The following is a 27904-nucleotide window of genomic DNA, read 5'->3' as shown; positions in this document are numbered from 1 at the left end:
GAGGCCAGCGCTGGTCTACAATGGCTCGGGGAGCCTGGGCTGCCTGGCTGCTTCCCAGCGTGGGGAACACCTGAAGGAATCCTTTCCCAGAGTTAACCAGGCGTAGGCAGAAGTTCTCTTGAGTTAATAGTTTTTTTTTTTTTTTTTTTTCCTGCCTGCTGAGCTGTTTTGCATTCTCCTGCAGCCTTCTCCTGGGATCTTCTGTGGGCTGCATTGGGGTCTGGCAAGGCACACTCAGCAGCGCAAGGGCTTCAAAGATGTTTAGAAAACTGACCCTCTCTTCTTATTTGGTGCTTGAATCAGAAACTTAATTGAAGTCCTTTACTGCGTTACCTAGATTCGGACGTCTGGATTAGTCTATGCCGCGTTGTTTGTGTTGATTATGTCAAGGAATTTCAGTGTGGGCAGGGGAGAAGGCTTGGCAGGGCGGTGTGAGTTACTTCACAGCATAGCTGATGATGTGAGGCCGTACGGGCATCCAGGGCAGCTCTATGTTTATGTGTTGTAAGTTCAGCTCCGAGAAGCTGGCCTGTTCGAGATTCTTCTGTATCTCTCTCATGAGGCAGCATCCATCAAAGATGAGTTTCCAAGTCGGACAGCAGATCTGCTGCCAAAAGTACTTCCAGCTGGAATGATCAGCGGCCATGTGCTCTGAGAAACAGAAAGCGCCTCCCTGGGGAAAACAAAGTGGCCTTGCAGAGCCGCAGCAGGTGCTGGGGTTACACCAGACTTCTCCCTCCATCCCACCTCCTCTCAAACACAGACGAGTGCGTGTGCGGTTTGCTCGCTCATCGGTATTCTCCCACCCCTTCCCTGCCTGCTTTTTGATTTTGTGATGTCAGTTGGAATTAATGTAAAGCAGGAAGCTTGCAGAGATTCAAAGTGCCTATTCAAAAAGCGTGAAGGATGTACTTACTTGATCCCTCTTTTATTATAGCAATAGTTTGTTGTCTTTTTGTTTCAATTACAGTTGCTAGCATGTAATTTGTTTCGAAGGAAACTAAAAGAAATGTATAAATCTTACTCAAACTCATTATTTTTTGACAACCCAGAGGATTGTCTTGAAAATGCCATTTTAAAGGCTGAAAGTATATTGCAAAAATACCCCAACAAAACAGCTGGTTTTAATCTTTAGCTTGATTGGTATACTACAGGGAATGAAGGCATTTAATTAGACTGGTTTAGTCATACAGGTAGATGAGCCCCACTTTTAAGAGGCTAAACCAGTGCCATTTAAAATGCAGACTTTCAGTCTTGATCAGAGAGCCTCCCACCCAAAGAAAATCTCATGTGTGTGGGGAGGGACAACAACACAGGAACCAGTTCTGCTTTAAATGATATACCATAATCACTTACAAAATTAGTGGGAGTTCTAGTTAGCAGACTGTTACTTTTAGGTTTTAACTTTTAAGAGTAAGACAGGCTGACCAGTATGTTGCTACTGCTTTGCACTATTTAGCAGTGAAGAGTGGTTGTAGGGAAATAAACTTGGTCTTGTTTGTAAGCTCAAAACCAACCAACTTTTTTTTTTTTTCCTTTTGTTTCTTTTCTTTTGGTGCAGTGCCTCTGGAATAGATGATAAATGTAGTAACAAAACTTATTATTCAGATACTCACTGGTCTGAGCACTCGCAGTACTTCCTTCATGGTGCCATTCATACTGCACACAGAGCAGAGGACAAAGGCACAGATGATGGCATTTACAGAACCGCTGGAGCACCTGGTGCAGGTCTTCTCCCACAGCTAGTAGGAAACGCTCTTAGTGGACAAGCTGGTTCTTGTTCACGCTCCTCGAAAGGGCTTGCTGGAAGTTGGGGTTTGTGTCAGTGCACATGACTCTGCAGCCTGGTGGGTAGAACTGGAAGTTAGCACTGCATCTGGTCCCAATCTCCAGCAGCTTCAGCTCTCCTGAGGGCCTCATGAAGTCAGGGAGATTATGAAATAGCTCCTGCTTCTATGTTTTCCTTTCGTGAATTGCAGAAAACTTCTCTAAGAAGAAAGGAAAAAATATCTTCTTACAGAAAGGCTCCCAGATGCCCAGGAATGATAGTAGGTAGATGGGCATGGCAAGCAGCGCGAGGCAGACATGGAGGAAGAGGATGCTGGCCTCTGTCATGTCCAGCGTAGGGCAGAGGATCTGTGCTGAGCAAAACTAGTTGTTCTGTGAATTAGAGCCCTTGAAATTCAGAGCGAGCTGCATTCATGTACTTGCTGTGTTCCTCCTGAAGTGTATTCAGCTCCTTGGATTGATCTGGTAGACTTTTCTCTAAAGCTGATTTTAAAGTCCGGTCACAGGCAAGGAAGGGAAAGGCAGGACTGCATACCAAATAGTGACTGTAGCGTCCCAACTCTGGCAGAAGAGGAGCTGCCAGTCTGTTAGGTAACTGGGACAAACTGGGCAGTACAACTTTGTATGTAACCACTGGCAACATGTCATAAGATGCCCTAACTTGGTGTTCAGCAGTTTCAGGTTACAGGTCGTATTTCTTAAAGCAACCGTATGTTGTCTTTAGTGAGCCGAAGGAAATTCATGCAAACTCTAGATTTGCTGTAGGTGTTTCATTAGGAGTTTGATTAACATTTCAGTTTAAACACATTTGTTTAAGAGTTAATTTACCACCCCGTTGTAAGTAGCTGGATGAGCTAGTCAGCTACTTGCTCTGTGCTCTCTCTGCAACAGCAGGTTTCAGTCTTTCCACTTCGTGGACACCTAAAATAGTTTGGTATGCGCATATGGGCTCCTTTGCAGTGAATCAGCTTGCTTTTCTTAGTTATCTTTCAGATCTTTGATGGGAATCATGAAACAGAGATAAAACAATTTATTAATTCAGTAATCATTGCATACAGTGTATGGCTTGATTTTATTAACTTCATATGCTTGAGTCAACAATGAATGGTCTGTTCTATGCTAAATGCATTCTGTAAAACTTTTTCAACTTTGCAGTCGCCAGTGATTTTTCAAAGGACTTGGCAGCAGTGTAGATTAGCCACTAGCATTTAATTGCTGAAGGACTTAAGGTCCCAGTTCTGTTGTGAATTGCACTGGAGAATTTTGGTTTTCTGTTGAGTGACAGCTAGTACTGTTGTCCGATGAGTTACTTCCTCCCTCTAGTGGGAATAAAGCAAATATAAAATCCAGCATACGGCAGCATCATTACTAGACTGCTTTATTAACAAACTGTGTTGTCATACCTTCATACCTCCACCTTGTGGCAACTACAGGAGAAACAAATTTGAACAATGGGAGTTACTTTCTGTGTAGACCAATTGGATGTGTATGGAGCACAAAATACATTAATTTATTATAAATATCATCTGTACCAGGTTTTAATTCTTTGCTGCTATACTGCAGGAAATCATAGAAAAGGTTAAGTAGTGGCCAACAGAGCAGCACCTTCTCTTGGTCTCCTAGGGGAGTTTAACTGGAAAACATTTCTAATGGAACTCCTGGCTTTTAAAAGAGACCTCTTTAAGGTGTGATCTAGATTGGAGGGGGAGTAGAAAATGAAGAGTTTAAGCATAGGTAAAACATGTTAGTAGAGCATGACAAAAGGGCTCTAAGGACGTGGCTGAACTAGTAACAGCATTTTACAGCAGAGATGAGATTTCTGCCATCCGATTTAACAAATGCCAGTTTTCTCCCAGTGTAAAGAAAAGTTCCATTTTTGCTTTGTAGGTGGCTGTTTCACGTGAAATCTGCCCTGATAGCATTAGCATCTAATGGCCAATGAGGACTATGCCTAGTGAACTGGTGTTGTAATGAGCACTTCCCTGAATAAACAAAAGTCCTGTCAGGGAGGACCGTACTGGCACAGGCGAATGAATGCCTGCTCATAAACGTATTTCATAATGGGAAGACTGAAATGAAAATGCTCGTAGTGATGCCGTATCTATTATGCATGTGTCCTGTATCGGAAGTGTTAGAGGTTGGGCATTATTCTCTGCCCTTAGAAACATGTTAGCCCCCTGTACTTGCTTGCATCTATCTTCTGTTCCCTTTCTTCCCTCTCCCCCTTCTCAACTCTCTTAAGATGCTGACTCCACCTTTATTTTGTATTGGACTGAAACATGTTGTCTAGAGTTCTTTCCTGTTTGCCTGGTCCCTGTGCAGCAGCTCTATTTCAGAGCTCTCTCCAGAAGACCTATCTAACAAATGGAAGAATGTGATTCCCAGTTTGGATGAGCTGTGGATGCTCAGGAAGTTTTTCATACTTTTATTCTGGGTAGCCAACTGCTGTATATGGGCTGACTGCAAGGGTGAAAAACCATCTATAAAGCATGAAAGGAGTACTGAAGGGAAGTCCTGTGTCCCACAGCGCTCATGGTCATTTATTTTACTGCATACCCAATGATATGAGGACTACTAGGAATCCAGTAAGGCGTGACATGCATATGCCTCAAATTCAGTTCTGAGAAATTAGTTTTCTCCAGCTCCTTCTCTGTCTCTCTGCTCAGGGAACACCCATCTCCAAAATACTTCCAGACTGGGTCGCAGACCTTTTGCCAAAAGTAGGTCCAACTGGAATGATCTGCAGCCACATGCTCCAAGAAGTAGAAAGCTCCACCCTGGAAAACAGTGCCATGAAAAGGACTTAGGGTTGTTCACTTCTGTGTGCCTTTTATCACCTCTCTGAAGACCAGCCTCCTTTCTGAGGTGCTATGCGTGTTAGAGTCATGTTTGTTTTGAACTGCGAAGTCTCTAAAAGTGCCTACCATTCAGATTTTGTTGAAGATGGTGGTTATTACTGGATGACTACATGTTTACTGATAGGCACAATTTAGGATTGTGCAAGAAGCAGTGCAGTCTGACAGCAGGAACTGCTGGCACCAGATTTTTGTCTCTGCCTTGGATGATCTTGGACAAACCACTTTAACTTCCTTGTGTTTCAGTATATCTCATCTGAGAAATGTGAATAAACAGTTTGCTTACACTACATACCAGCAAGGAGAAGAGTTTATTTCTTAATGTTTATAAAATGTGTGAGATAGCTTTAGCAGGCAGAAATCTAGTGTCCCAGGGTGAGGAAGAGGCTACAGTCGGTGTATGTAGCGCATAATAGTTTCGTCATTATCAGTCTCATGAACCCTATCAATTGTATCTTTGACCACATCTGTTCAATGTCTTTCCATGTTTATAAATAACAGATAAAAAGCAAATCTAGTATTGTAAGCAAACCTTTCCTGTGAAACTTGTTCAGTGGAGCCAAACAGAGAAGTCAAGGGTTCAGAGTTCATGTTTCCTTCCCCTTCTTCGTGGAATGTGTTGGGTATGATCTTACTCCCTCTTCCTTAGTTTTGCTTTGTAGGAGTGTACAAGATTGCCTCGAGGAATTAATTAGGTTTTCAGTCACACGCAGGCTGAAGTCTCATTTACCCATGGACACTGACCAGTTATGCAGATTTAGCTCACCTGTGTGGATAGGATTTCTGTTAAGCTTAATTTAAACTCTTGCCCAGTTATTCTGAGATAAATGGAGAAAAAAGTATTGGGAGAGCAGTATGGGAATGTGGCATTTTACAAGTGTCACCTTAGCTTAAAATGAAAATACCTGCTTAGGTGGACAAGTTTTAAAGATAAGAGAGAGAATCACTAGAGAATACACGTGGCAACTATGAACCAAAATGGTTGTTAATAATTTACCTGTGTTACAGTGCACATTCCTGCTTCCCTCCCCGTATTCCACCATTGTACTGCAGTAATCCTGCTTATCCAGCACTGCTCTGCTCCTCCTCCTCCTAGCTCCCAGCACCTCCTGGGTTGTATTCTGGGGTGGGTTTTTTTTGTTTTTCTTCTTTTCTCTTTCTTTCTGAAACAGCTTTGGCCTTGGAGTTTTTGCAGGTTGCCCAGCTGCAAGTGCAGGAGCCAGGCTGCCCAGATTGAGTAGCTGTGCCACTCACTTGCCCCGGGCAATCAGCGCCACCTTGCAGGTACTCCAGACCTCCTGCGTGCTTGGCAGCACACTAGTCCTGCTGAGGAGGGACAGGGGAAGCAGGCTGAGGTGGTTCTTTCATCAGCAGGTGAAGCAGGGCAAAACAAAAAACCAAAAAAACTTAGGAGTGGATAAGTGGGTATGCTGGTTGATTTTAAACTCTTTCTTGGCCTGGTGAAGGTGATGGCATTTATCCTAAGTGTAGGTCAGTACACACAACTTGGCTTATCAATGACACAAATCGGCATCCCCGATCTCCCTCGCGCTGCCACAGCTTACCAGCCTGAGCACTCGCAAAACCTCCATCAGGACTTTCTTGATGTTGGTCACAGAGCACAGCACTAAGGTGCACACCACCACGTCCATGGTGCCATCTGGAATTTGATGCAGATCCTCGCCAGAAGCAATCACCAAACGTTCAAGCTTAAGGTGCTGGTTCTCCGAGAGGCTCTTGAGGAGGAACTTTCTGAAATTGGGATTAGGGTCGGTGCACGTCAGCCGACAGCCTGGTGGGTAGAACTGGAAATTGGTGCCAGTGCCCGTGCCGATTTCCAGCAACATGAGCTGGCCCGAAGGGCCAGCAAATTTTCTTAAGTTGCTGAACAGCTCTTGTTTCCGTCTGTAGACCTTGTGGTTGTAGATGGCTGCCACTTTCGCCATGACGTATGGGAAGACTTTCTTATAGAAGGAGTCCCAGAAGCCCAGGCAGGCGAGAACATGGAGGGGCAAGAGGAGGAGCTGAACGCATCGCTGGAGAGAGGGAATGAGCAGCATCCCCGGAGGTGACCGGTGTCAGACGTGCACACCCTGCTTGGTCTGCAGCCCTCGCTGCTGCCAGGGCCGCCTCTGAACCGGATGTGTATGTCAGTCTGTCCGGCCGTCTGTCCGGCCGGACGCCAAGCATATCCTCTTAAAGCGGCAGTGGCGCGGTTGTGCGGAGCTGCAGGGAAGCCCTGGACAGGGAGGGGGGAGCAGGAGCACGTTGGTTTGAATTGGTTGCCTGTACACAAACGTTTAACTGGATTGAATCCTGAAGCTCGGATCCTGCCTTGCTTTGAGCCCCTTATCTAGGAGAAACGACCGTTCCAAACCTCACACGAGCATTTTGCTTATCTGTTTTGTGGAGTGCTGTATCATCGTGCCTCTGACCGACCGGCTGCGATCCCTCCTGTGATACCGCAGGTTTAGGTACCAGCTCATCTGAGAGGCGATACAGACCTTGTGTAAGAGCAGGATTGCACCCATGGTGTAGGAGAAGTCTTTTAGAGCACAGCCATCTCTCTGGCTACCCCCATGTAACAACCTGTTTAAATTACAGGGTCATTCCAGCTACTAAACTTTGTTTACCTCCAGTTGGCTTGCCGTGGTGTCTGTTGTAGCAAAGATATACTGTCACCTGGTTATTATGACAGAAGGACAGACAGCCGGTGTGCTTTGCAGAGGTGTGTATAGGACATATCCCTGTCCACAAAGCCTAGGAACTGACGAGGCAATTCAGAGGTCACTACACCGAAGGTGAAGGGAGAAGCGAGGGCTGTAATGATGAAATAAGGAAAAGGCAGTATCCTTATCAAGCATTTTTTTTTTTTTTGTGTGTGCTAAGCAGCTGTGTGCTCCTTAAAGAGACAACACAGTGCCAGGTAGTTACTGTTCAGATCGAGAATTACAGAATTATCTTAGTTCTGTTGCCTAAGTTCTGGGTGGTTTTGTTCCCTTTTAACCCAAGGAGAGGTTTTATTAGTTTTACTGTTCTGATTACAGGCAAGCAAAATCATTAGCTGGAGTTGTAATATTTATCTGCTTTACAAGGCAGTATTATTTTGGAAATACTTTCAGACCCTGAGTATGCACGTTTTCTGAGGATTCCCTTTCTACCTGGATCGGGATAATGAATTAGATAGTCCTGACGGCTGATCAGAAGGGTGGATGGGGCAGTCGCCGAAAGTATAACTCTGTATAGGGATTGGGTGGAACTTCATGCCTCTTATCGGGGATAGAGTCTCTCCTAGGCTGTGCCAGGATCACTTAGGTCAATTAGAAACTTTTTTTTTGTTTTGTTGTGACTGTTCAACCTCTGAGGGCATTGACCTATTTATTTCTTTAAGCGCCTTGCTTAAAGATATCTTATACAAACTGTAATAACACCCTCAGGGCCCCAGAATGTCCTTGAAGTATTTCTGGTGCGTGGCCGGCCCCAAAGGGACCCGTGTGCCCACAGTTCCCAGCAGCTCTGTGGGTGCCCTAGTTGGAAGCCCGGGTGTGCTGCAGCATTTCCATCCGGGGGTCGGCTTGCCTCGCTGCCCGCCTGGTCCTTTCGGCCAGTGCCGGCAGCTTTGCCGGGGTGCAGCACTGCGTGCTTCGAGCTGCTGGCACCATTAGCTATGTAGAGAAGGTATTTTTTTTCTTATGTGACCTAACTTTGACGTTTGGATGCTTAAACACTGTATTTGGGAGGTGCTATCCCGTTTCTTAGCAGTTTGCTATCAGTGGATTTTTCTCCTGTATTTCAGTGTTTTTATTTCCACTTACTTCACAGCTACTGGAAGTTTAAGCCTGAGTGAGAACCAAGCTACAGAAGGTCCAGTTTGGACTGAAAATTTCTCAGAATCTGTAGCTTTCTGTAGCGGCATATTTAATGTGTGTGTAACTGCTTTTGATTAGTTATGGATTGAGGTATCTACATTTTTTAGGTTGCGTCTGCCCTTGTGTTACAGTAGGGTAGTCCCATAAAAGTCAGTGATGTAAAGTGAGGGCAGATTTAGTTCCTGTGTCATTTCTAAAGCAAGATAAATGAGTTCTCCAGCACAGTGCTGTGTCCTGCTAGCTTGTCTGCTCAGCACACAACTCCTAAAGCTCTGCTCAGAGGACAAAGATTTAAAATTCTGTGAAGAGGACATTTATGCAAGGTGGATATGTATTTTTTTTTCCTGAAACAGCAACCTAATACAATGTTTCAGGTTGTTTTTTCAGCAACACAGGCACAGTCTTATGGAGCACAAGAACTACGTAACAATAAAAATTGATCCTAAAATTGCAGTTATAAACTATAGGTGTAACATCATAGGCACACATTCTATGTATAAAGGAGGAGGAGTTGTCCTTCTTAAATGAAGAGAGGTAACTTGGGTCAATTATTAGTAGTCTCTTATTCACTATATTACTGGAAAAAACAGAAATCTGCATATATGATGGGGTTGTAGGTGAGGAGAGTATTCCATAGTAGACTTCCACCTCTTTAGTGAGCTACTGGGCATTGGGGAGCTCCACAGCTCCCTGAGAAACCTGCCAGGTCCTGAGGAAGGACCTTTGAGAAGAAATCTTAATAGCCCCAGTCGCAATTAGAGGGAAGAAGCCCATACAGTGCGTAGATCTACCGGACAAAGAGCATCACTGCATGTAGGACGTAAATGTCGTTTTGGCACTTTTTTAATTCTTTTGTGAAATCTTACTGTTTCCAGATAGTCCAGGGATGAGGTCACGGAGCTCTTCTTGGTGATGAAATCTGTGCTGTGCATGCCCATTTGAAGTTTTAGTGTATCTTCAAACTGTAATAAAAAAAAAAAGAAAAGAAGAAAAAGTGTTTGGCTGATACAAAGTTTTCCTTTTGCTCTGCTGATGACACCCATCACAGATCACGTTCTGCGTGTGTTTGTTACAGGACTTTTGCACTTACTTCTGAGGTCTGTTCTGCGTGGATCAGTAAATTAGACTGTGGTCAAATGCTGGCCTAAACTAAGTTTGGCTCTGCTAGTTCGAAATTGTTGATTTTGAGCCACGTTCACCCCCGGGCTGTTTGCACACCCACCCGGGCAGGAGCCAGCCGGCTGCTGGGGTAAGCTGAGCATCTCCAGCAGCCCGGGATTTTTTTCCACCGACACCGCCACGGTTCCCAGTATCTCGGACGATCGCGGTGGGGGCTGTGCTCTCTGTGGTACCGGTACCGGCTGGGCAGCCCCCCCCCCTCCCCAATTCATCCCTGGGCGGCAGTTCGCGTAAGCTCAGTTTAACCTGGCCTAGAGCTGCGCCCCTGAATCCGGCGGCACCTTTCGGGGATGGGGTGGGGGGGGGGGGGGCAGGTAGGGCTCAGCTCCTCAGGCACTCGGAGAAGCGGCTCCTCCGGGCTGTCCCGGTTCCCCGGAGGAGGGGAGGGGGTTCCCCGGTCGTGTGTCGTCCCCCCCCCCTTCAGTCCCCATCCGGTAGCCGCTCGGTGCGGGGAGTTTTGCCACGCTCCCTAAGCCCTCTGCCGGCAGGCAGCGGCTGGGCAGGGGGCCGGCACGCCGCGCGGGGAGGGGAAGGGAGGGGGGGGGTGTAGAGGAGGGGGGGGGCAGCGCAGGCAGCGCACCAAGATGGCGACAACCGCAGTTCCTCCTGCAGCTCCCCCACCTCCGCAGTCCAGCAACGCCTTGCGGGAGACGCGCTAGTGCAGCGGCCACAGTAAGTTGCAAGCCCCGGAGCGGGGGGCGGCCGGGGGCTCCCAGCCTTTGCTCCCTGGATTTTTTTTTTTATTTTTTTTTTTTAAATTCATGCCCCCCCCCCCCCCCCGCCCCGCTTCAGCAGCACACACTCTTTCCCTCCTACCCCCCTCCTCGGGCGGGGGCTTTGCCGCAGAGCGATTTTCCAGCAGCTCTTGGCTTGCATGGGGAGCGATGTCTGGTGCAGTGGGGAACCAGCTGGGGGGGGGGCAGGACTAGCCCCCCGCCCCAAATCCACTTCTTCCAGCGGTGGCGGAGGGCTGCAGCGAGGGCGGGGGGGGGGCCCTGGGAGCCTTTCCCCTCTCCACCTCTTGGAGGAGAGTTCGCCCCCATGGATGCCCGTTCACTCTGTGCTCAGGGAGGGGGTACCGGGGTGTCCCCGCTTCTCTCCCCATCCAACACCACCCTCCGCGCCCAAGTAGCGGCCTGGGTCCTCCGGGCTCATACAGCAGACCCTGCCCCAGATGATGGGGGACGGTCCGGCCACCCTCTTTCCCCCAACTCCCTCACCCCCCCCCCCCTCTCAGCTGCAGCCTGAGGTTCCCCGAGCCCCGCGGGGAAGGGAGGGTTGCCAGCCCTCCAGCCGGCCGTCTCTGCGGCCTTGGGGTCAGCCTTCCCCAGGCTGGGAGGGGGCAATCTCCTGCTACACCCACCCTCGACCTGGAGCAGCACGAGCTCCATTTGAGCCACCTTCTCCATCCATCCATCCATCCCACAAGCCAGGGAGCCCAAAGGGCCCTTCTCCCAGGCCCCTAAATTCGGGGTTGTGCTCTTTGTCTGCATTGTGGGGAGGGAGAGAGGAGGGATAATTGGAGTTCTTCTCTGTATCCCTTCCCCCCTCAGCCCTAGCTGCAGAGCTGGTACAGCCCTCCGCCACCCCACACCCCCCCCTTTTCTCCTACTGTTCAGCATCCTGAGACTCCTGCTGCCAGGGGAGGGGGAGAAGTTGGAGGATGGAGTTTTGTGGGGGAGATGCATGGGGCGGCTTTGAGGTTCCAACCTGACCCAGATGTTGGCATCATGGTTTGCGCTCTTATTTCCTTCCACCACACAGATTTTGGGGGAATGGTGAGGGCAGATTTGTTTTATTTTTTTTTTTCCTTCCTGGGGAGAGGGAATTGCTTTTCTTTTTTTAAAAAATCTGGGTGTCTTCTTCCCCTCCCCCCCCCCCCCCCCTGCTCCTTTCTGGTGCAAATTATGCCCAGCTGATGTGGGGGTGGGGAAGCTGGAAGAGATGCTCCACAGCAGTAGCTGCAGATGATCCGAGGTAAAGTCTAAAAGTCTGACGGGAAGGGGAGTGTGTGTGAGCAGAAAGCCTGCGCATGAGGGCCAACACAGCTGGAGCTAGTCTTCTGTAAGGGGCCTGAGCTGAATTTTGGTGAGGGATCCCAGGTGTGGTAGGTTCATCACTGCTGGCTTTCCATGTGGGCTGTGTTGCAGGGGATTGGCGTGAGATCCTTGAGGAGTTGGACAGGTGGGGTCGGTTTATGGGGCACTGGTTGTATTTCTGCTGTGTGTAGACATGTAACCCGGTCCTTGTAACACTGCAGCATTCCACCCCCAATGAGTACCCATGACCCGTATGTCCTCATTTCACACTGGGGAAGATTTAATTATGAAGAACGAGGGTGTTCTAGGAGCCCGATTGCCCCCTCCTCCTGGTATCTTTAGAGGCAGAAAGGGAAGAAAGCATTACATCAGTGGTTTTCTCATGGGTGATGGCTGGCAGTCCTGTTTTGGAAGGAGAGGGCCCGGAAATAATTCTTGCAGAGGAGCGCTTATTTTTCTGTGTTGGTGACGGATGCTCTTCGAAAAGGAGACGCCGATACGGGACAGGCGGTGTGCGGGAGGTAACCCCAATGGCGGCTGCCGTGGAGCACTTCCTTCCCGAGGGAACGGCGTTGGGTGGGGGGGGAGTTCCTCTCGCCGTTCCCCCCGGTGTTTTTCCTCTAAGAACGTTGTCTGCGATGTTGGAGGGACCGGTAGAACCGGAGTTGGCTCCGGTTGGGCGGGCGGCGGGTGCTGAAGCGGACAGCTCCCGGGGCCGCTCCCCCGCCCGCTCCCCCGCCCTCACCCGGCCGGGGTCCCCAACCCGGGGCTCATCACCGCTCGTTGGATCTCGTCGGGGGTTTTTTGGGGGGGTGGGGGTAGAATGCTCGTTACGTAAAGTTCGTGAAGCTGTTTGTAATCTATAAATAGCCTCGGGCGCTGTAAAGCGACAGGAGAGGGGGTTAATGGGTTTCAGAGCGACAAACAAATGGGCAGGGCTCATAGCAGCGCTCCATAATGCAGATTTCCCTACAAGTTAAGTGTAAGGCCCCTCACAGCTTGGCCAGTGGTGTTTCCCATCTGCTGTGCGTTTAGAAAGTCCCCATTCTTAGCTTTGAGGATGTTTAAATAAAATGATTAACAACATGACCAAAGGGCTACTTGGACCTTTTTTACATGTTTCAACACTTCTACAGTGTCATTGATCCTGGGTGGAAGGACCTGGACTTATTACAAATAATTTAACCAGTTATATAAGCTCATACGTATGGCTTCTATCTAGATTGTGGTATAGATATTGTACTGCTCGGTGGAACAAGTATAATTATGTGAATGTTTTGTGAACAGAGGTGGAAAGCGAGGTTTCTAACAGACAGGAGAGAGTGATTGCATGTTGCAAGAGATTGAGCATGGATGTACTTTCATGCTCAGTTGAAGGAGGTGAAATAAAACAGAAACAAAGTCAGCATGGAGTGAAAATGAAGTAGCTTGAAAATCTAAATCCATCTTTCTCCTTTTTGTTGTTATGTCTGCATTCATTTGTGGGTTTGCTTGGCTTGTTTAGCATGCTTTCTCACTAAAATGAACTGACACGGCTTCACATATCAATTGATCCTTACTATTTTTCAATGACTGGAGAGGCGCTTGGCCCTGGAGGCCGTATGTGACTCCGGGGCATGCCGTGTTCATGCGGTCACATGATTTCCATTCACTATCGATTGCCTTCCTCCCGAAGTGGCTGCAACGGCCATTGACATCAACAAATACACTGGGATCAATAATTTATTGTTGTGTTCAAAGAAATGGTTTGGATTAAAGAAGGTGCGGTAAAATAACAAAACAAAAGCGCTAGAGTTGAGAACAAGCATGGGGAAAATAATTTCAGAAACCACAGAGAGGAGATTGCATGTGATGGCTTATGTTAGTGATAGTAGGGTAGAGAGCTTGTCATTGTTGGACTATTGGCTTGAATCTAGTGGTGTTCAGAAATAACTAAATGCTCAGACTTTCCCCCTTACACCCTATTATTTCACTTCTGTGTGGAGTGGACGGTCGCTAAGCTGGAGAATACAAGTAAAGAACAGGTGGCTTATTGCTGCAGAAGTGTATTGCAAACCCTCCTTGAGATTAGCTCAGATTCAAGACTGGCTTTTAACACTTTGCTTGAACTTCTGGCTCATGAAAGACCGTCTTTAAAGACTGTTCCACAGTTATTCTAACTTCTGCCTTCTCTTCTCTCAGTTTTGTCCTGTAACAAAGTATTAATTGTGCCTAATGGAGCACATCATCATACAGGATATTTTAAGTAGAAAGAGTAGCCAGCAGGGACTGGACTGTAGCAAAACTGTGGAATTGCTCCTTTCTGAAAACAGCCATTTCAAAATGCAAAAAATCTTGCTATCTAAGACTTAAAAGTCCCATTCCATGTTACTCATACTGCTCCTGTGCTAGCAGAAAGGTTTGAGGAGTTTTAAAGTTTTCTGAGCAGTTAATTCCAGGAGGATTTAAAAAAAAACCAAAACAGTAAAGTTTTTCATTGTTGAATAGCATATAATGCATTGTGAACTTTACAGGCAGTGGTCTTACATAAATAAAACCTTCATTGCTAGAAAAGTAGGGAGCAGAAAATATTGAAAATTACTAAAAGCCATCTCCTTTCTCTCTTTTTCTCTTGATATGTACACTGTTACTTATTTTTAGTGGAACTCCCCCGTATGAATTTTAAAACCAAATAAAATATACAAGCACACAGTTACTAATTTATGTCTGTTTGGGCACGCTTTGAAACCATTCAGCTTGACTCCTGAGGGAGGAGATGGCGCTTGCTTGGGATCAGAAGCTCTTACAGCTTGTTGGGGCAAACTCAGCAATATCTAGCTCTCTTTGGCCATCAAGATGATATTTCTGGCATTGGGTTTTCAGAAAGGATACTTGGAAAACAGAGGAGTTGAAGCTTATCACAAATAGCTTACATACCTGTCCCCAGTGCTTCAACTTACCTAATTTTCTTTTCATGGCTAAAGGCATGCCCAGGCATAAACTAAATTGTTTCTATAATTAATGCTAGCTAACTAATTCTGAAGACAAGAATAATAAATAAATAATAATAAAAGTTGTCTTTATTTCCAGGCATGTTGAATTCCAAGCAGTTCTGTGGAAATCTAAGAGGTGTCAATGCTCAATATCATTAAAAAACAGACTGCTTCAGAGGAGCCCAACTCTTAACTAAAGGAGCCTGGAGTTATAGTTATGAAGTTGCAAAGCCGGATACCTGATACTTAGGCCATTTGTGGATTTAATCAACCTTAGTGATTTAATGTGACTTAAGTGATGCATAGGCCCTTCAGTGTACAATATATTTCACCTGAGTGGGAACGTATTCTAGGAGCATAAAGTTGAACTACAAATGGTGCTATTCCAATTGTGTTTCCAGCAGGAGATTAACTTTTTATTGACTGTCTGGTGAAATCAGTCGCAGGATGTAATGCTAAGACAACCAGGAATAACTGACATTAGGGGAGGGTGATTTTTGTCTAACGAGATGAGATATGCATGGGGTGATAAGAAAAGATGAAGACAGCATAACTCAGGCAGCCGTAGGGAAATACCAGGCTTGCATAGGTTGTATTCCAGAACATTGCAGAAATTCCGAGATCTATGTTGTGTAAAAGCAGAGAACTAGAAGGGGGGTTATTTATTCTCCTTCCTTTTATATTTGTCCATATTTGTACCATTTGTTATCGTACCATTTGGAATCATACCATCTGAGTGCTCCACAAGCTTAAATGAGTTCCTACAAAATTATTGTGTAGAATAACAGTTACCTTGCTCCTATTTTATGGGTCACTGGTAGGCTGAATGAACTGAACAAGGAATTAAATTTGGGTTAGTGTCTTAGCTATTACACAGTAACTGTTTTGAACAATTCTTTGTTCAGAAGTTAGGCTTTAAAAAGGGGAAGTTGAAGTGCTGCACTTCAGCTTCCTTGGTCTGTATGAATCTCCAAGTTCCTATGTGAGATTGGTGATAAATGCAAGCCAGCTTTGAGTAATGGCTAACGTAGAGAACTGGGGTTAGCTATTTTTAGTTCTTGTAACTTACCGAGTGATATTACAGAAGTCATACTGCTACTGGTAGGGGCTGAAAAAGCCTACAGTACTAGATCTTTAGTTTCGCAGGTTTTTATTAAAGCATCTTTAAATATTAGTATGTTTCGTAATATTTTTCTGTTGCTTTTGGTTGCTTTTGTGCTTCTCTCTCCTCCCTACGTTTCTGTTCATTTTTTTACCTTTAGAGGTGTGTGTTCCAGTTCTTTTCTGCCACTGCTGTTTCAAGAGCATAACTGCTTTCTTGCCCTGTCTGGAGTCTGCCCTTGAGCTCTGCTTAGAGATGAGTGCCTGGGAAACTTCTGCAATGTTTTACATAGGTTGGAGAAAGTGACCAGCAACAGAACAATAAATATTGCTTGCTAGTGAAGATATTTCCTCTTCCTTCCACTTTATAGCATCAAATGTGACATGAGAGCTTTTCTAAGGGAAAGGTTCCTCCTGCATCTCAGGCGGTTGTATTGCTGTACTTTTTCATTGATAAAATTGGCCCATTCTAGACACATGGAATTTACTGCAGATGGAGAAGATTGGTGAGTTCTTCTGAAGGCCATTTCCAGCCACGGATTTTCTCAGGCATGGATGTTTTGGTTTGGCTTGAAGCTTTTTAGGCTGTCATGCAGTAGAATTTCAGAGGACTGTTCATCTACACTATGTTTTCCTTTCTGCCCCAACCCTGCACATCCAAATCAAAAGCCACGTGTGTCTGTGTGGCTTATATAAAAATTCATATAGAAGGGCTCTCTCTCGAAGGGACTGAAAGACGTACTGTGAATGACTGCATCTTGCAAATTAATAAATGAAGAAATGTATTAAAGCAAAGATATTGCCTCAAAAGTGTTTTTTAATTTATTTTGACAATCAACTTGAATAATTTATTAGAATATTTCATAATGTACCAGTAAATGGACTGCTGGGAACGTTTAGAAAAAATAATTAAGTCTTAGCAACTGGGCACCTCAGAACAGCATTTTTTCTGGTGTAAAATCTTTGATCTTTGAAAAATGTGTGTGTAAATATGCAGTCTGGCCCCAGGGAGTTCTGTGCACCGAACTCCAGGTGCCAGGATGAATTCCTGACTCCCCTGAAGTCACTGGGAGCAGCACTGCTGATCCCCAGCAGTGCAGTGTCGTTCCTGATGCAGTTATCCATAGCTCGGTAAAACATGTACCTTCTTCTCTGACTCTACCTCGATGGTGAGTCTTTGTCACAATTTTCACAATGTCTCTCTTGTTAGAGGTTGAAGAATTGCGAGTGGAAAGTGCCAAAATAAATTCTAGCATTTATTCTTACCGATTTCTGTGTATCCCAGCAAGACCATACTTGGTTGTAAAATAAAATTTACAAGCTTTTTAGTTTAAAGCAGCTTGCTATGCAGAACAGCCTAGGCTGTGCTTCAGCAGACCAGATGTGACATTGTGGAAGCGTCTTTATTGATGAAGATGAGGATGAGCCACACAGCTCTTATAGAACAGGTACTTGTGAGACAAAGGAGTTGTCTCACTCTCAGGTGCAAAGCTGGCTGCACTGGGTGTAGGGAGGTTTCTGATGGCTGGAGACAGTATTAAAGGAGGAGGCTGTTATATATGGCCCGTTATTAATGGGATTGGAGCCTGGGAGAGTCCCAGTGCTTGTGATCAGCTTCCAGTTCTACCACTGATTTCCAGGTGACCTTAGACAAATTCTTTTCCCTTTCTGTCTGTCTCTCTCTCTGAAGAGAAACTTTTCTACTTAAATCCTGAGATCTTCAGGATGAAGATAGTTTAATATTTGTTCATTCAGTCAACATGTGGATGAGGACTAACTTTAGTAAAGGTGTTTAAGTAGTAGTTTTATTTTTTAAAAATCAAATAATTAGATAATGTCTGATGGTTTTTGAATACCCTTTAGTAACTAATTGAAGCACACAAAAAGGGAAAGGAATGAACACCAACTCACCCTCTTGGTTGTGCTTCCTACACAGGCCTCTACAGCAGAAAATTTTACCAAAATAGGCAGACTGGAGCCTGAATTCACCCAAAAAGCAGATGTGCTGACACCCTTGTTCTATGTGGCTGGTTTGAGGGGGATTTTTTGTTTGGTTTTTCGCAGATGTTCATGCAGTCTCAACTGATTCGGTTCTTCCAATGAATACTGAAAAACCCCTCCTTGGTGAATGCTGACGGATGTTTAAGAAATGTTACCATATCCTCATGTGAAAATTTTTGTTGTTACTGACATTTTCTTTTCTTCCTACTGAGGAAAACAGTAAATCTTGAAAGTGGAAATCCTTGATACTCTCCCCATTTTTTGCTTCAGTAACAACTGGAATGCTCCACACATCCAGTTTTAACCACTGCTCCTTGCTGGCAGAAAGGGCTGCTGGGGTGTTGGTTGCATGACTCTGTACAGCCTGCTCTGCACTATCACTTGAGCCTGGAGAACTTGGTGGGGCTGTGTAACTGAGGCGTTCCAAACTATTCGTCTGTATGGATTTGGGTTTTTTTTTAAATAAAACTAGCTCTCTAAAATATCCTGTCTGTGTATGCTGTATAAATGTAAAGATTAGGGGTTGGCTGTTGGAACTGCAAAGCACAATTTGTCATCGTAAGAACATGTAACGCTGTGCTAGCAAAGATATAGAAACTGCTATATAGGTCTGATTTAAGGAATTAAATAAACATTCCATTCCCATCCTTTCAGTTTACCTCCTAGTTTTGTCCATTATCTTAATATGGGATAATTTACTGGGAAAACAAATGAAATCAGGACAGGCAAGGACTTCCCAAGAAGTGAAAGCCCCGGGTCACTATTCTGTATTGATACCAAGCAAGTAACAACCCTACGAGTAAGTACCAAATGCTGAAATGAAAGCAATCGCTTCTTGTAACTTCAGCAGCAGAACAGCCTGCACCGTGTGTGAACACAGTGAGAAAAAGTAGCATGAGGCAAACTTGTAACCTGGTTTATCAGTATAGCATCAAAGTGTCTCTTCATTTATTAATGGACAGGATCTTTGCAAAACCACTGTGATGTGCAATTGTATACCGAGGGGGTGGGGTGGGGTGTTGGGGTGTTTTTTGTTGTTGGTTTTGGTTTGGTTTGTTTTTTAAATGGCCACTTAGCAGATTAGTTGGTTGCTTCCAGTTGCCGGTTGTGTAATTGTGCATACAAATCAGGCATTCATTTGTGCCTTCATTTTTTCCCCTTTTTTATGCTGTGTCCCTGAGCTACTTTGGTTTCTAAATTCAGGCCTTACATATTTATCTGTGCCATTCAATTAGACCACATCCCCAATGCTGCTATATAGTTTCACAGTATGTGGGAAATTTGGTAATTAAATGCATGCAAATGCTGCAAGAATAGAATAAATTAATTTTTCCTTAATATCAGCAAGCTATTCTGTGATGTTACTAGAGATAATGTGACCAAGATACTGGCTTTTCTTTCCCCCTCTTGCCATCTTTTTTGAGTGTTTATTGTTATTACTCTAGAAACACCTCGTCAAGTTCATGTGAAAAGAATCCTAGCCCAGAATACACTGTGTAGTTACATAAGGAGGGAGAATCTATACTTAAGTTTTTTGGATCTCCAAATAAAACCTGAGATGGAAACAGTGTTTGATGAAGTTCTACGTGTTTGGTGCAGCTTTAGATTTGCATGTGAATCAGAGTGAAGCAGTTGCAAGGAATAACCTGAAACCACTTGGAAGGATGCTTTGCACTAGATGTTCTGGCTTTTGGAAATACCCCAGGTACTATATTAAAGGCTGGGATCTCCAGGTATTCTTAAAAGGAGGACTCTGTTATTTCTATGCTGTATTTATTCACAAAATCCACTGCAATCCATAGAAAGTTGTGATTCTCAGTTTTGGAGCATGCCCATTGCTGAGGCTGGGTAAATGTGTCCCAGCTTGTCCTTACGGGTGGGAGCATGCCTCCGTTTCGGTGACACCTCCGGCTTCTGTGAACTCTTCTCACATGAATACAGTACAGTGTTCAAAGCCAAGGTCTGTAAAGACCATTGGTGGCTAATATCATGCTAAAATAGCTGAATTTTAACGATTCAGTCCTATATCGTATTTTTCAATGAATTTGAAAGTCATTCTTCTTTCAGACATTCCAAATCTTTAATATGTATTTTGATGCTGTGTGCGTGTTAGCTGAAAAGATTTGACCTTACTGATGATTTTTTTCCTTACTTAAGGGACGTTATCCCACATAGCTTCTGGATTCTTTCTGTGCCATACATATAGTTATTTTGCCTTTCCTCTTGAATTCGTTGCCGCTTTGGTGTTCGGGTTCCTCCCTGAAGTGCCAAGCCATGTCAGGGCTGGGTTGTATTCCAGCCTGCAGTACTGCAGTGCTGTTGCATCAGTGCAGGGTTTCTGTAATTCCTCTTCTCTCTTGGCCTCCTCCTGGAGTGTGAAAAGCTTGAAGAGGTACCAGTGGCTCAGAAATGCAATATATTCTTATTGCTGGTTCTCAAGCGAGAGCTTGGCAAAAGGTGCAAAGCTGCAGAGGGTTTGTAGGCGGCTGGATTTAGATGAACGAACTTCCTCGCAGCTCTTGTCTTTTGTAGGAGTGGGGGGATGCTCTCTGTAGGGACAGTATAAAATCCTGCCAGAGGTCTGTGCTCCTTTGCAGGTTGGAAGCTCTGCAGGGTATTCCTCAGCTGTGCTTCTGTACCTCGTCCGCTTCCCTTTTTTTCTCTTTTTATCATGGAGAAGTGCTCGTTTGCATTGCATCTGATGCAAAGAAGACTCTATGTCTAACCCGCATATTATAGAAATTTAACTTGCAGAAATTACTATTGTACTTGATGAAAGTATTTTAAAATTATTTCGTTCTTAGGGCCTGAAATGAATAGAAACCTGATAATTATGTATATGTTAAACGAAAGGGTGAGATTTGACTTCCTGTAGTAGAGATGTGGCGTGCTTCGGAGTAGGAAGAGTTGAACCCACTGAGGTCTTGGTCCTACCTAAAGAAGCATTCAGGGTGCTCCCTGGCACACCTATTCTAACGCATGCTGAAGTCATTAAGGAGACTTCTGCTTAACTGCAATAATATCTGATAGGACACGAAGGAGCATTTTTTTCCAAAAGAGCTCAGCATATTCTGTGCATGTTGCCTACTGCGCTCACTCATAAACTCAGCCCCAAGTTACTCCTCCTTTGTGTTGTATCAAGCGGAGTACTTTGCTAAACACCTTGTTAGCAGGGTAACCAATGTGGTAATACCCAGCCCTGATTAGACAGGGCTGAACGCCTTGTCCCGACCCTGGGAATAGAGCTGACTGGGAATTTTTGTCTATTAATCAGTTTGCTAGAGAGCAATGACTGATAGAATCATTTTTGCAGGAAAATAGTGTTTTTGATAAAGTTGCCTTTCAGAACGGTTTCTGTAGTCTAGAATAGAGTTTGTTCAGGAGACACCCCAATCAGGATAGCCATCAGCGTGGTCATTGGAGATCTAGGTCTCCGTGCTGGTTCTGCCTGTAAAACATGGGTGAAGCAGGGATGGGCAGGTTCACCCCGTGTCCAGCGCTTGCTGTGCATCTGCCTGTAGCTCGTTTTGGGACTGAAAAGCAGCAGGTCTGCTTGCCTCACTCTGTGAGGCCTTGAAGACCAGCATTGCCTTTGGATTTTCAATGCTATATGCTTGTCTGTCTGTTTTTGCAGTGACTGACTTTGTTCTGCCTGTGCTGTTTGCTTCCCTGCAGAGCTGACCTGTCCGGGGTGCAACATAACTAAAGAAGCTGCTGCAGGATGAAAAGATGGCAGCACGGCTGCTCGCACCACCAGGCCCTGATAGTTTTAAACCCTTCACGCCGGAGTCTCTGGCTAACATTGAGAAACACATTGCAGAATTAAAAAAGAAGCAGCGTCCAAAGCAAGACAGCAGCCACCGGGATGACGATGAAGACAGCAAACCAAAACCAAACAGTGACCTTGAGGCGGGGAAGAATTTGCCTTTCATCTACGGGGACATCCCAAAAGGCCTGGTTGCTGTACCACTGGAGGACTTTGACCCTTATTATATGACCCAGAAAGTGAGTCTGCAAGAAAGAAGTCACTAAAGCACCTTTTTCTTAGGAAATTGCAGGTTTGGGTATGGTTTAAGTAGAAGACAAAGAATGGAGTCTTTGGATGGGGCTTGTTTGGTTGGTTGGTTTGTTATATATTTTTCTTTGAGGTTTAACAGAGATTATATGATCAATCTTGAAGCACCTGCTTGGGTGGAGTTAGGACAACAAGGCCTGGAAATTAAAAATGGATAAAGTTGTGCCAGTTTTAACCACGAAGGCAATAAGAAGAATTTAATTGAGGGGTAGCGGTTTTAAGTGTGTATTTCATTACTTGCATCGAATTCGGTCTGAATTTGATTGTTATGAAGCAGTGGGATATAGAATCATGAGAAAAAGAGTGAGATAAACCAATTAACTGGCTTTCATCTTCATAATTTTAATTATTTTTTTTGTCTGTGGAATATTTGTCTGTGGAATTAAGGTGATGTAGCAGGAGGCATTTATGGGTGCCGAGATGTATTAAGAAATGAAGTGGTGAGTAAGCAAACACTATGCTGGAAATGGAGGGGAGGGATCTTCTGCTGGTGAAATAAGGAAGAGCATGATCACTGGTTTTCTTAGAAGGCTGGATGACTTAAAACTGAGGTTCTTATCTACTGTTTAATTTCATTGCTTTCTTTGATAGGAATTTAATTTGAATAAACTGAGATAATTACCATCTATAACTCAGGCTTAGCTGTGCCACTTGAGAACCTGTAGGTTTGACCGTATATGTGACAGCAGTTGTGATGTGACCATTCAAAACTTGGGCAGAATGGCTGTCATGTAAAATCAGTAAGTTGTCATGGGTAACAAAATGTTTTATGACTTTGTGTTGGGCCAGACATTTCTTGCCATGCTCAGAAGCAATTCTGTGACTGGCAGGGCATTATTCACATGAAATCAACTGAATTTGCTGGTAATGTTGGGTATAACTGATCATTCTTTTCTGTATTTGCACTAGTGAATTTAATGCTTATTTGTTGTGTCAGTGGTGCTAGGAGTACAGGTACCATCTCAGAACAGGGCTTCTAAATACAGTGATTTGTGTCCATGTTGAATACCAGGCAGACTGCTCTCCAGGTAGATGTTGTACTTAAGGAAATGTATTGACAGCAACTGTTGCTGGTAAGAAGGTAACTTAGGTTATATCCCTCAGAAGTATTTTCTTTATTAAACAAATCTAGTGTTGCCTGGTTTTGGTGTGGGCAGGCTGTGAAAAAAGACACGTAGTTCCCAGGATCTCTTTGGTTGTGTGTGGCCACTTGTGCCCAACCAAAGTAGTTGTTACGAAATGTCGCTGCAAATCCAAGCAGGAGTGTTTTATGCCCTCTTTGTGTTCATGTAGTTGAATGGACGGTGTAGGTGGGAGATCTGGGCCACGTTCTTTCTAGCTAAAATAGGAGAGCAGTGCTGAGGGCAGTGCCGTGTCCTGGAGCACTGGGCAAAGGCTTCTTGGTTGTTTCAATGTTCCACCAGAAGTCGGAGGCAGAGGGGAACCCTGTTAGCCCTCACACTTTATCAGTCTCCATATTTGCCTCCCGACACAATGCTATTAATAAATCTTTCATTTTTAGAGAAAAATAAGCCACATTCCCAACTTCGAAGGCATCTGTCTTGTCTCCAGAAGAGCGCCGTACATTTCTGCATGTAGCCGCTTGCAGAGTTTCTGCTTGCTCAGTGTGCCTGCCATGTGGGGATGAAAGCTCTCCGCGGAGCTGGAGCAGCTGCAGATGGAGGGGAAGGTTCTGGAGATGGGAGACAAACTTGCACAGCCCTGCCAACCTCGTACTTGCTGTTCTGTGAAAAGAGCCTTGCTCTTCCCATAAACACTGGATTAACATTTTACTGGCTCTGTTTCTTTTGCATCCACTTCAGTATGGCGACAGTTTAGGTATGTGCTACTTCTTTGCTGCTTCAAATAGTCAGTGACTTCCCACAAAGAATTTTTTTTAAGGCCATTAAAAAGGCCCTTCTCTGAATCATCAGGAATTGCGAATCTGCTTGAATCATGGGAATTTTTCCAAGATTTTTTTTTTTTTCCCTCTCCAGCATTTGCCAGAAGGCTTTGCATCATAGGTCTTTTCTTTTAAAGCTAGACGTGCAGCATGCATAGGAACAAATCAGCTGGTTGCTTTTCCTTGCAGTAGGACACAGTGATCTTGGTTTATCTAAGGAAACTGAAACTGCATTTTGACTGAGAAGCTGAACTTTACAGTGGCCTGTTAACTGATATTTAAAGGAGAAACAGCGTGACCTAGAAACAGAAGCATAGTACAGGGAGTCAGAAGTCCTCGGTTCAGAGCCCAGCCCTACAAGCGATGGTTTTGTCCGAGCTACTTCTCTTTTCTCTGCTCAGTTTCATTTTGCAAAACACGAGTAATGACTCTTAGTAGAATCAGGAAAGTCCCTTTGCTCACAGGTAGCAGATTTTGGAGCTAATTTAGCTCCTTTTTGTCTTTATGTGAGTACCAGAGAGAATTTTTTCATGATTCTTTGTTTTGCAAATAGTAATCGCCTTCTAATTCCTGGCCTGAAGCACATGGTAGAAGCAATACTTGCCCATGATATTTGTTGTGGAAACGTCAGACATTTCAATTAAAAAACCCAAAAGGCAGGTACATGAACTTGCTTGTTTCCACGTGCAAACAAAATTCAGGAAAACTACCTATGTGAGCATCCCTCACAGTGAAAGCAAAGCAGCTGATTGCCTCATAGTCTAGTCTTGCTTCAGTATTTGCTTAAGCAAGAGGTAAGGACCATTGTCCTGTTTTATTTCTGCAACCTTATTAGTATTTCTATTTTTTTAACGTTTTTCCATCTTTTAGACCTCTCTTTTCCTTCTCTTCCATTTATGGCCTAGGCTATCACTCCTACTAAACAGCTCCTTACCCTGTTCTTTCCCACTGAATGTGACTTTTGCCAGGTTGTGGTCATCTTCCTCAAGTAACTTCCATTTCACTCAGTATGAATCTCATACTTGCTACAGAACAAGGTAAAGGTGCTAATGCTCTTGCAATGGCTCCGTTTACGAGGCAGTAGAAGGTCCCCAAATATTCTGGGAAATGACACCATATATAAGCTTAGGTGGACTGATTTCAATGGAAGAATCAACCCTGCCATTGTAGAAGATTGTCTATACCTCTGTGAACATCCGAGGCTAGAGTGGGATTGTATGAGGTCACCTATAGCTTGCAGATGAGCACCTGAGGATCTTTCTAGTGCGTATGTGCCAATGGAGTGACTTGCAACTTCAAGTCACATGCACGGTTTGGAAATGGGCCCCTCCGGTCCAGAAAGTCACCTTGACTGTGTGGACCTGGGAAAATTACAGGGATGTGAGAGGCCAGCTTGCAGGAGGCATGTCTGGCTCTAGCATGTGCTTCAAGTAACCTTGCTTGTGACTTCTGTAGGGCAAGGTAACAGCCCTGCAAGGTCATGATACAGTTAATGGGTTTTACATTTCAGTGAAGTCACCGAAACAGAGGGAAGAATTGGGACCACCTCAAAAATCAGCCTTTTATCCTTATTTCCAAAAGCTAATTACTTTTTCCAGGTCTTGCGTGTTTAATGTTATTTTTCCTTCCATCTCTCCAGTAGGCTTAAAAGGAGCAGGAAAAGTAAGTGTGCCCTTCCTAGCTCTCCTCCCTGCTGTCATGGTAGAATGAAGAAAGGAGAGTGTTATCGCTGTCAGATGTCTTCTCCAGTCCTTTCTGGGCGTTGGGTGGAAGGCAAAGTGTGACGGAGTTGTTTGCTGTTGTATGGCTGTTCATGAGATGACAGATAATGGTACTGCTTGCATCCAGTCCCAAGTGTTGCCATAGCACGTAGAGCTTTCATGCTGTGATCAGGGTATGCCAAGTGTGGCACGGACCGGGAGGCGAGAGAATCTCTGCTGCAATCACCTAAATAGCTGCAACCCACTGGTGATGAGTGGAAGGAAGGAGAATCATTTCCGCTGCTGAGGCAGAATGAATTTCCTTACATAGGCAGATTGTGATGTTGTTAAAACTTAAATCCAGATCAGTTTCTCCATACTGCATGTTGAACAATATTTATTTTTTTAAATATATCTTTCAGGAATGTTTTATTTGATAAATTTCAAAAAGTATCAGGAGTTTTTCCTATGTTGGGCTTGAAACAAGAGATTAAAGCAAGAGCAAAAATGTGGCAGATACTTTTACCCCTGTAGAGCTTTTCAGTGGTGAAGAATAAGTTGCTAAGAAAGAATAAATTTGTCCCCTTTTGGGGGGAATAGGAAAATAAATATTAAATTACGTGGTTTCCATAGTAGGAAGTACACCTCTATGAGCCAAAACAGACTTGAAAAATATTTTGCATTGATGTTTAATTCTGTATATACTTCTTCAGCCTACAGGGTGCCAGAGTTCCCTGTAAATTAATTTTGAAAATAGCTATGTTAAAGTAACTTGCTCAAGGTGTCATCAGAAATTCATCGCTCTCTCTTGCTTAACATGGGGAGTAAGGCAGTCATGTTACTGCTGTAGGAATATGGTTCCATATGTTCTTAGGCTGTTCATAAAGCTGTTTTCGTCTTAAATCTTCTGCCCACTCCTCCTCGCTTTTCAGCCATTACAGAAATGCTTAATGTAAAACCTCCGTGAAGCAAGAGTATTTTAAATCTTCATATAACTGGAATGTTTTTTGCCATCACTTGATCAATTCTGTCATGCTCTCCAGCATGGCTTCTTTAATGCGCTATTTTGCAAATTGATTTAGAGAAGACTTATCTTTTGTGATCTTACGTCTTTTTAGATGAGAACTATTTTGAAGGTTTCTGCAAAGCATAGATTCCCAGCCAACTTTAGGAAGACTAAAGTGGACAGAGCCTTTTTCACAACTCTTTTAACAACAAACTGAGACTTTTGAAAGTTCAGCCAGACTTCATCTCTTAGAAGAAGACTGCAGAATGCCTTTCTCCAGGTATCACCTTTCTCTGAGTTTTGAGCTTTGCCTCAGCAGATCTTAAAAGGGCTTAAGGATGTTCTTGGACCTGAACCAGCAAACATTTTAAGAGCATGCAGCCATTTTGAAAGCAAGTTTTAATATGTCAGCAGCATAAAGAAAAACTAAGATAAGGTTTTAAACTGCCAAACACTTTTTGGCTTTGTGCTCTTCTTTCTATTGACAAGGCCAAGCCGAGATTTACCCATGATTTTTTGAGCTACACAGGAGAACTGGAGCAGCGGACCTTGGAACCATCGGAATCGATGAGCAGACTGGAATGTACAGCACCTTATTTGTGTTACAGTTGTACTGAGAGGCCCAGTTATGATGGGCTTTATAGACAGGAATAAGTTCAACAAGCATTATGGTCTGAAAGGAGAAAGCTGGCAGAGCACAGAAGAGAAAACAAGGAGCTGCCCTACGTAAGGTCATGTAATAGATGAAGGACTAAGCTGGCAAGCAGAATGTGGAGTTCATGTTTGGTAGGCGACTGTCCTGATCATTGGGTGAAAGAGCTTATATTACAAGAGGGAATGCCAAATTTCTGGGTCGATCCTTGTGAAACAACTATTGAAAACGTATGTTCCCTTGTAATCACTCCAGCGTGCCAAGGCAAACAGTCTTTGACCCTCCACGTAAGAGCATTTTACATCCGCCTTCCCTGACTGAGTCTGGCTTGCTCTTCTAGCACAGGTCAAAAGTCTTTGGGTTGGTTTACATCTGTGAAGCAGCGTGCATGTACCTGTATCTCCATGTGAAGAATGGTTTTAGTTCTGGCTTGCTGAGCTCTATCTGAGCAAACCATAGGGCTCCTGCACAGCGATTTTTCCCATGTAGAAATGGATGCATAATGAAACTGAGCCACCTCACAGAGCCACTGCATGGGGTTTTGGGAGAATTTCTGTCTTTGTGCAGCTCGCCTTGTGCCTACATAATGTTCAGCACAGTCCTGTTGGAGATTTCATTGCTTAAAAGGTGTGGTAGAGTTGAGAGCTCAGTGTTGTGCTAGGGACACAACTGAAGCCCGTGAGCATCTGTGTGATGAGTATCCTGCTCCGAAGCCTCTGCAGGGGACAGTGAAAGAAGATCTAAAAATTAGTGGTATGTGAGTC

General features: G+C 44.5%; 2 protein-coding genes and 1 pseudogene across 2 annotated transcripts in view; 1 reads left to right on the top strand and 2 right to left on the bottom strand.

Moving 5' to 3' along the window:
* Positions 1–342: 342 nt before the first annotated feature.
* On the bottom strand, positions 343–2369 carry LOC142041002 (thiol S-methyltransferase TMT1A-like; annotated as a pseudogene).
* Positions 2370–2817: 448 nt separating this feature from the next.
* On the bottom strand, positions 2818–6763 carry TMT1A (thiol methyltransferase 1A). The gene is made up of 2 exons (XM_075049917.1): positions 6209–6763; positions 2818–4565 (listed from the first exon to the last, which is right to left on the bottom strand). Exons 1-2 carry the CDS (start codon positions 6701–6703, stop codon positions 4329–4331), a joined length of 732 nt encoding a protein of 243 aa, XP_074906018.1. The 5' UTR covers positions 6704–6763; the 3' UTR covers positions 2818–4328.
* A 3496-nt stretch (positions 6764–10259) lies between these two features.
* The window catches only part of SCN8A (sodium voltage-gated channel alpha subunit 8), a 57881-nt gene continuing 40236 nt past the window's right edge, over positions 10260–27904 (top strand). The window contains exons 1-2 of the mRNA XM_075049483.1: positions 10260–10363; positions 21480–21809. Coding sequence (XP_074905584.1) covers positions 21534–21809 — 276 coding nt within the window. The 5' untranslated portion in view covers positions 10260–10363; positions 21480–21533. The remainder of the gene's footprint in view (positions 10364–21479; positions 21810–27904) is intronic.

Source organism: Buteo buteo, chromosome 17, assembly GCF_964188355.1.
Source record: "Buteo buteo chromosome 17, bButBut1.hap1.1, whole genome shotgun sequence".
Lineage (NCBI taxonomy): Eukaryota > Metazoa > Chordata > Aves > Accipitriformes > Accipitridae > Buteo > Buteo buteo.
This window is presented reverse-complemented; position numbering and strand designations above follow the sequence as displayed.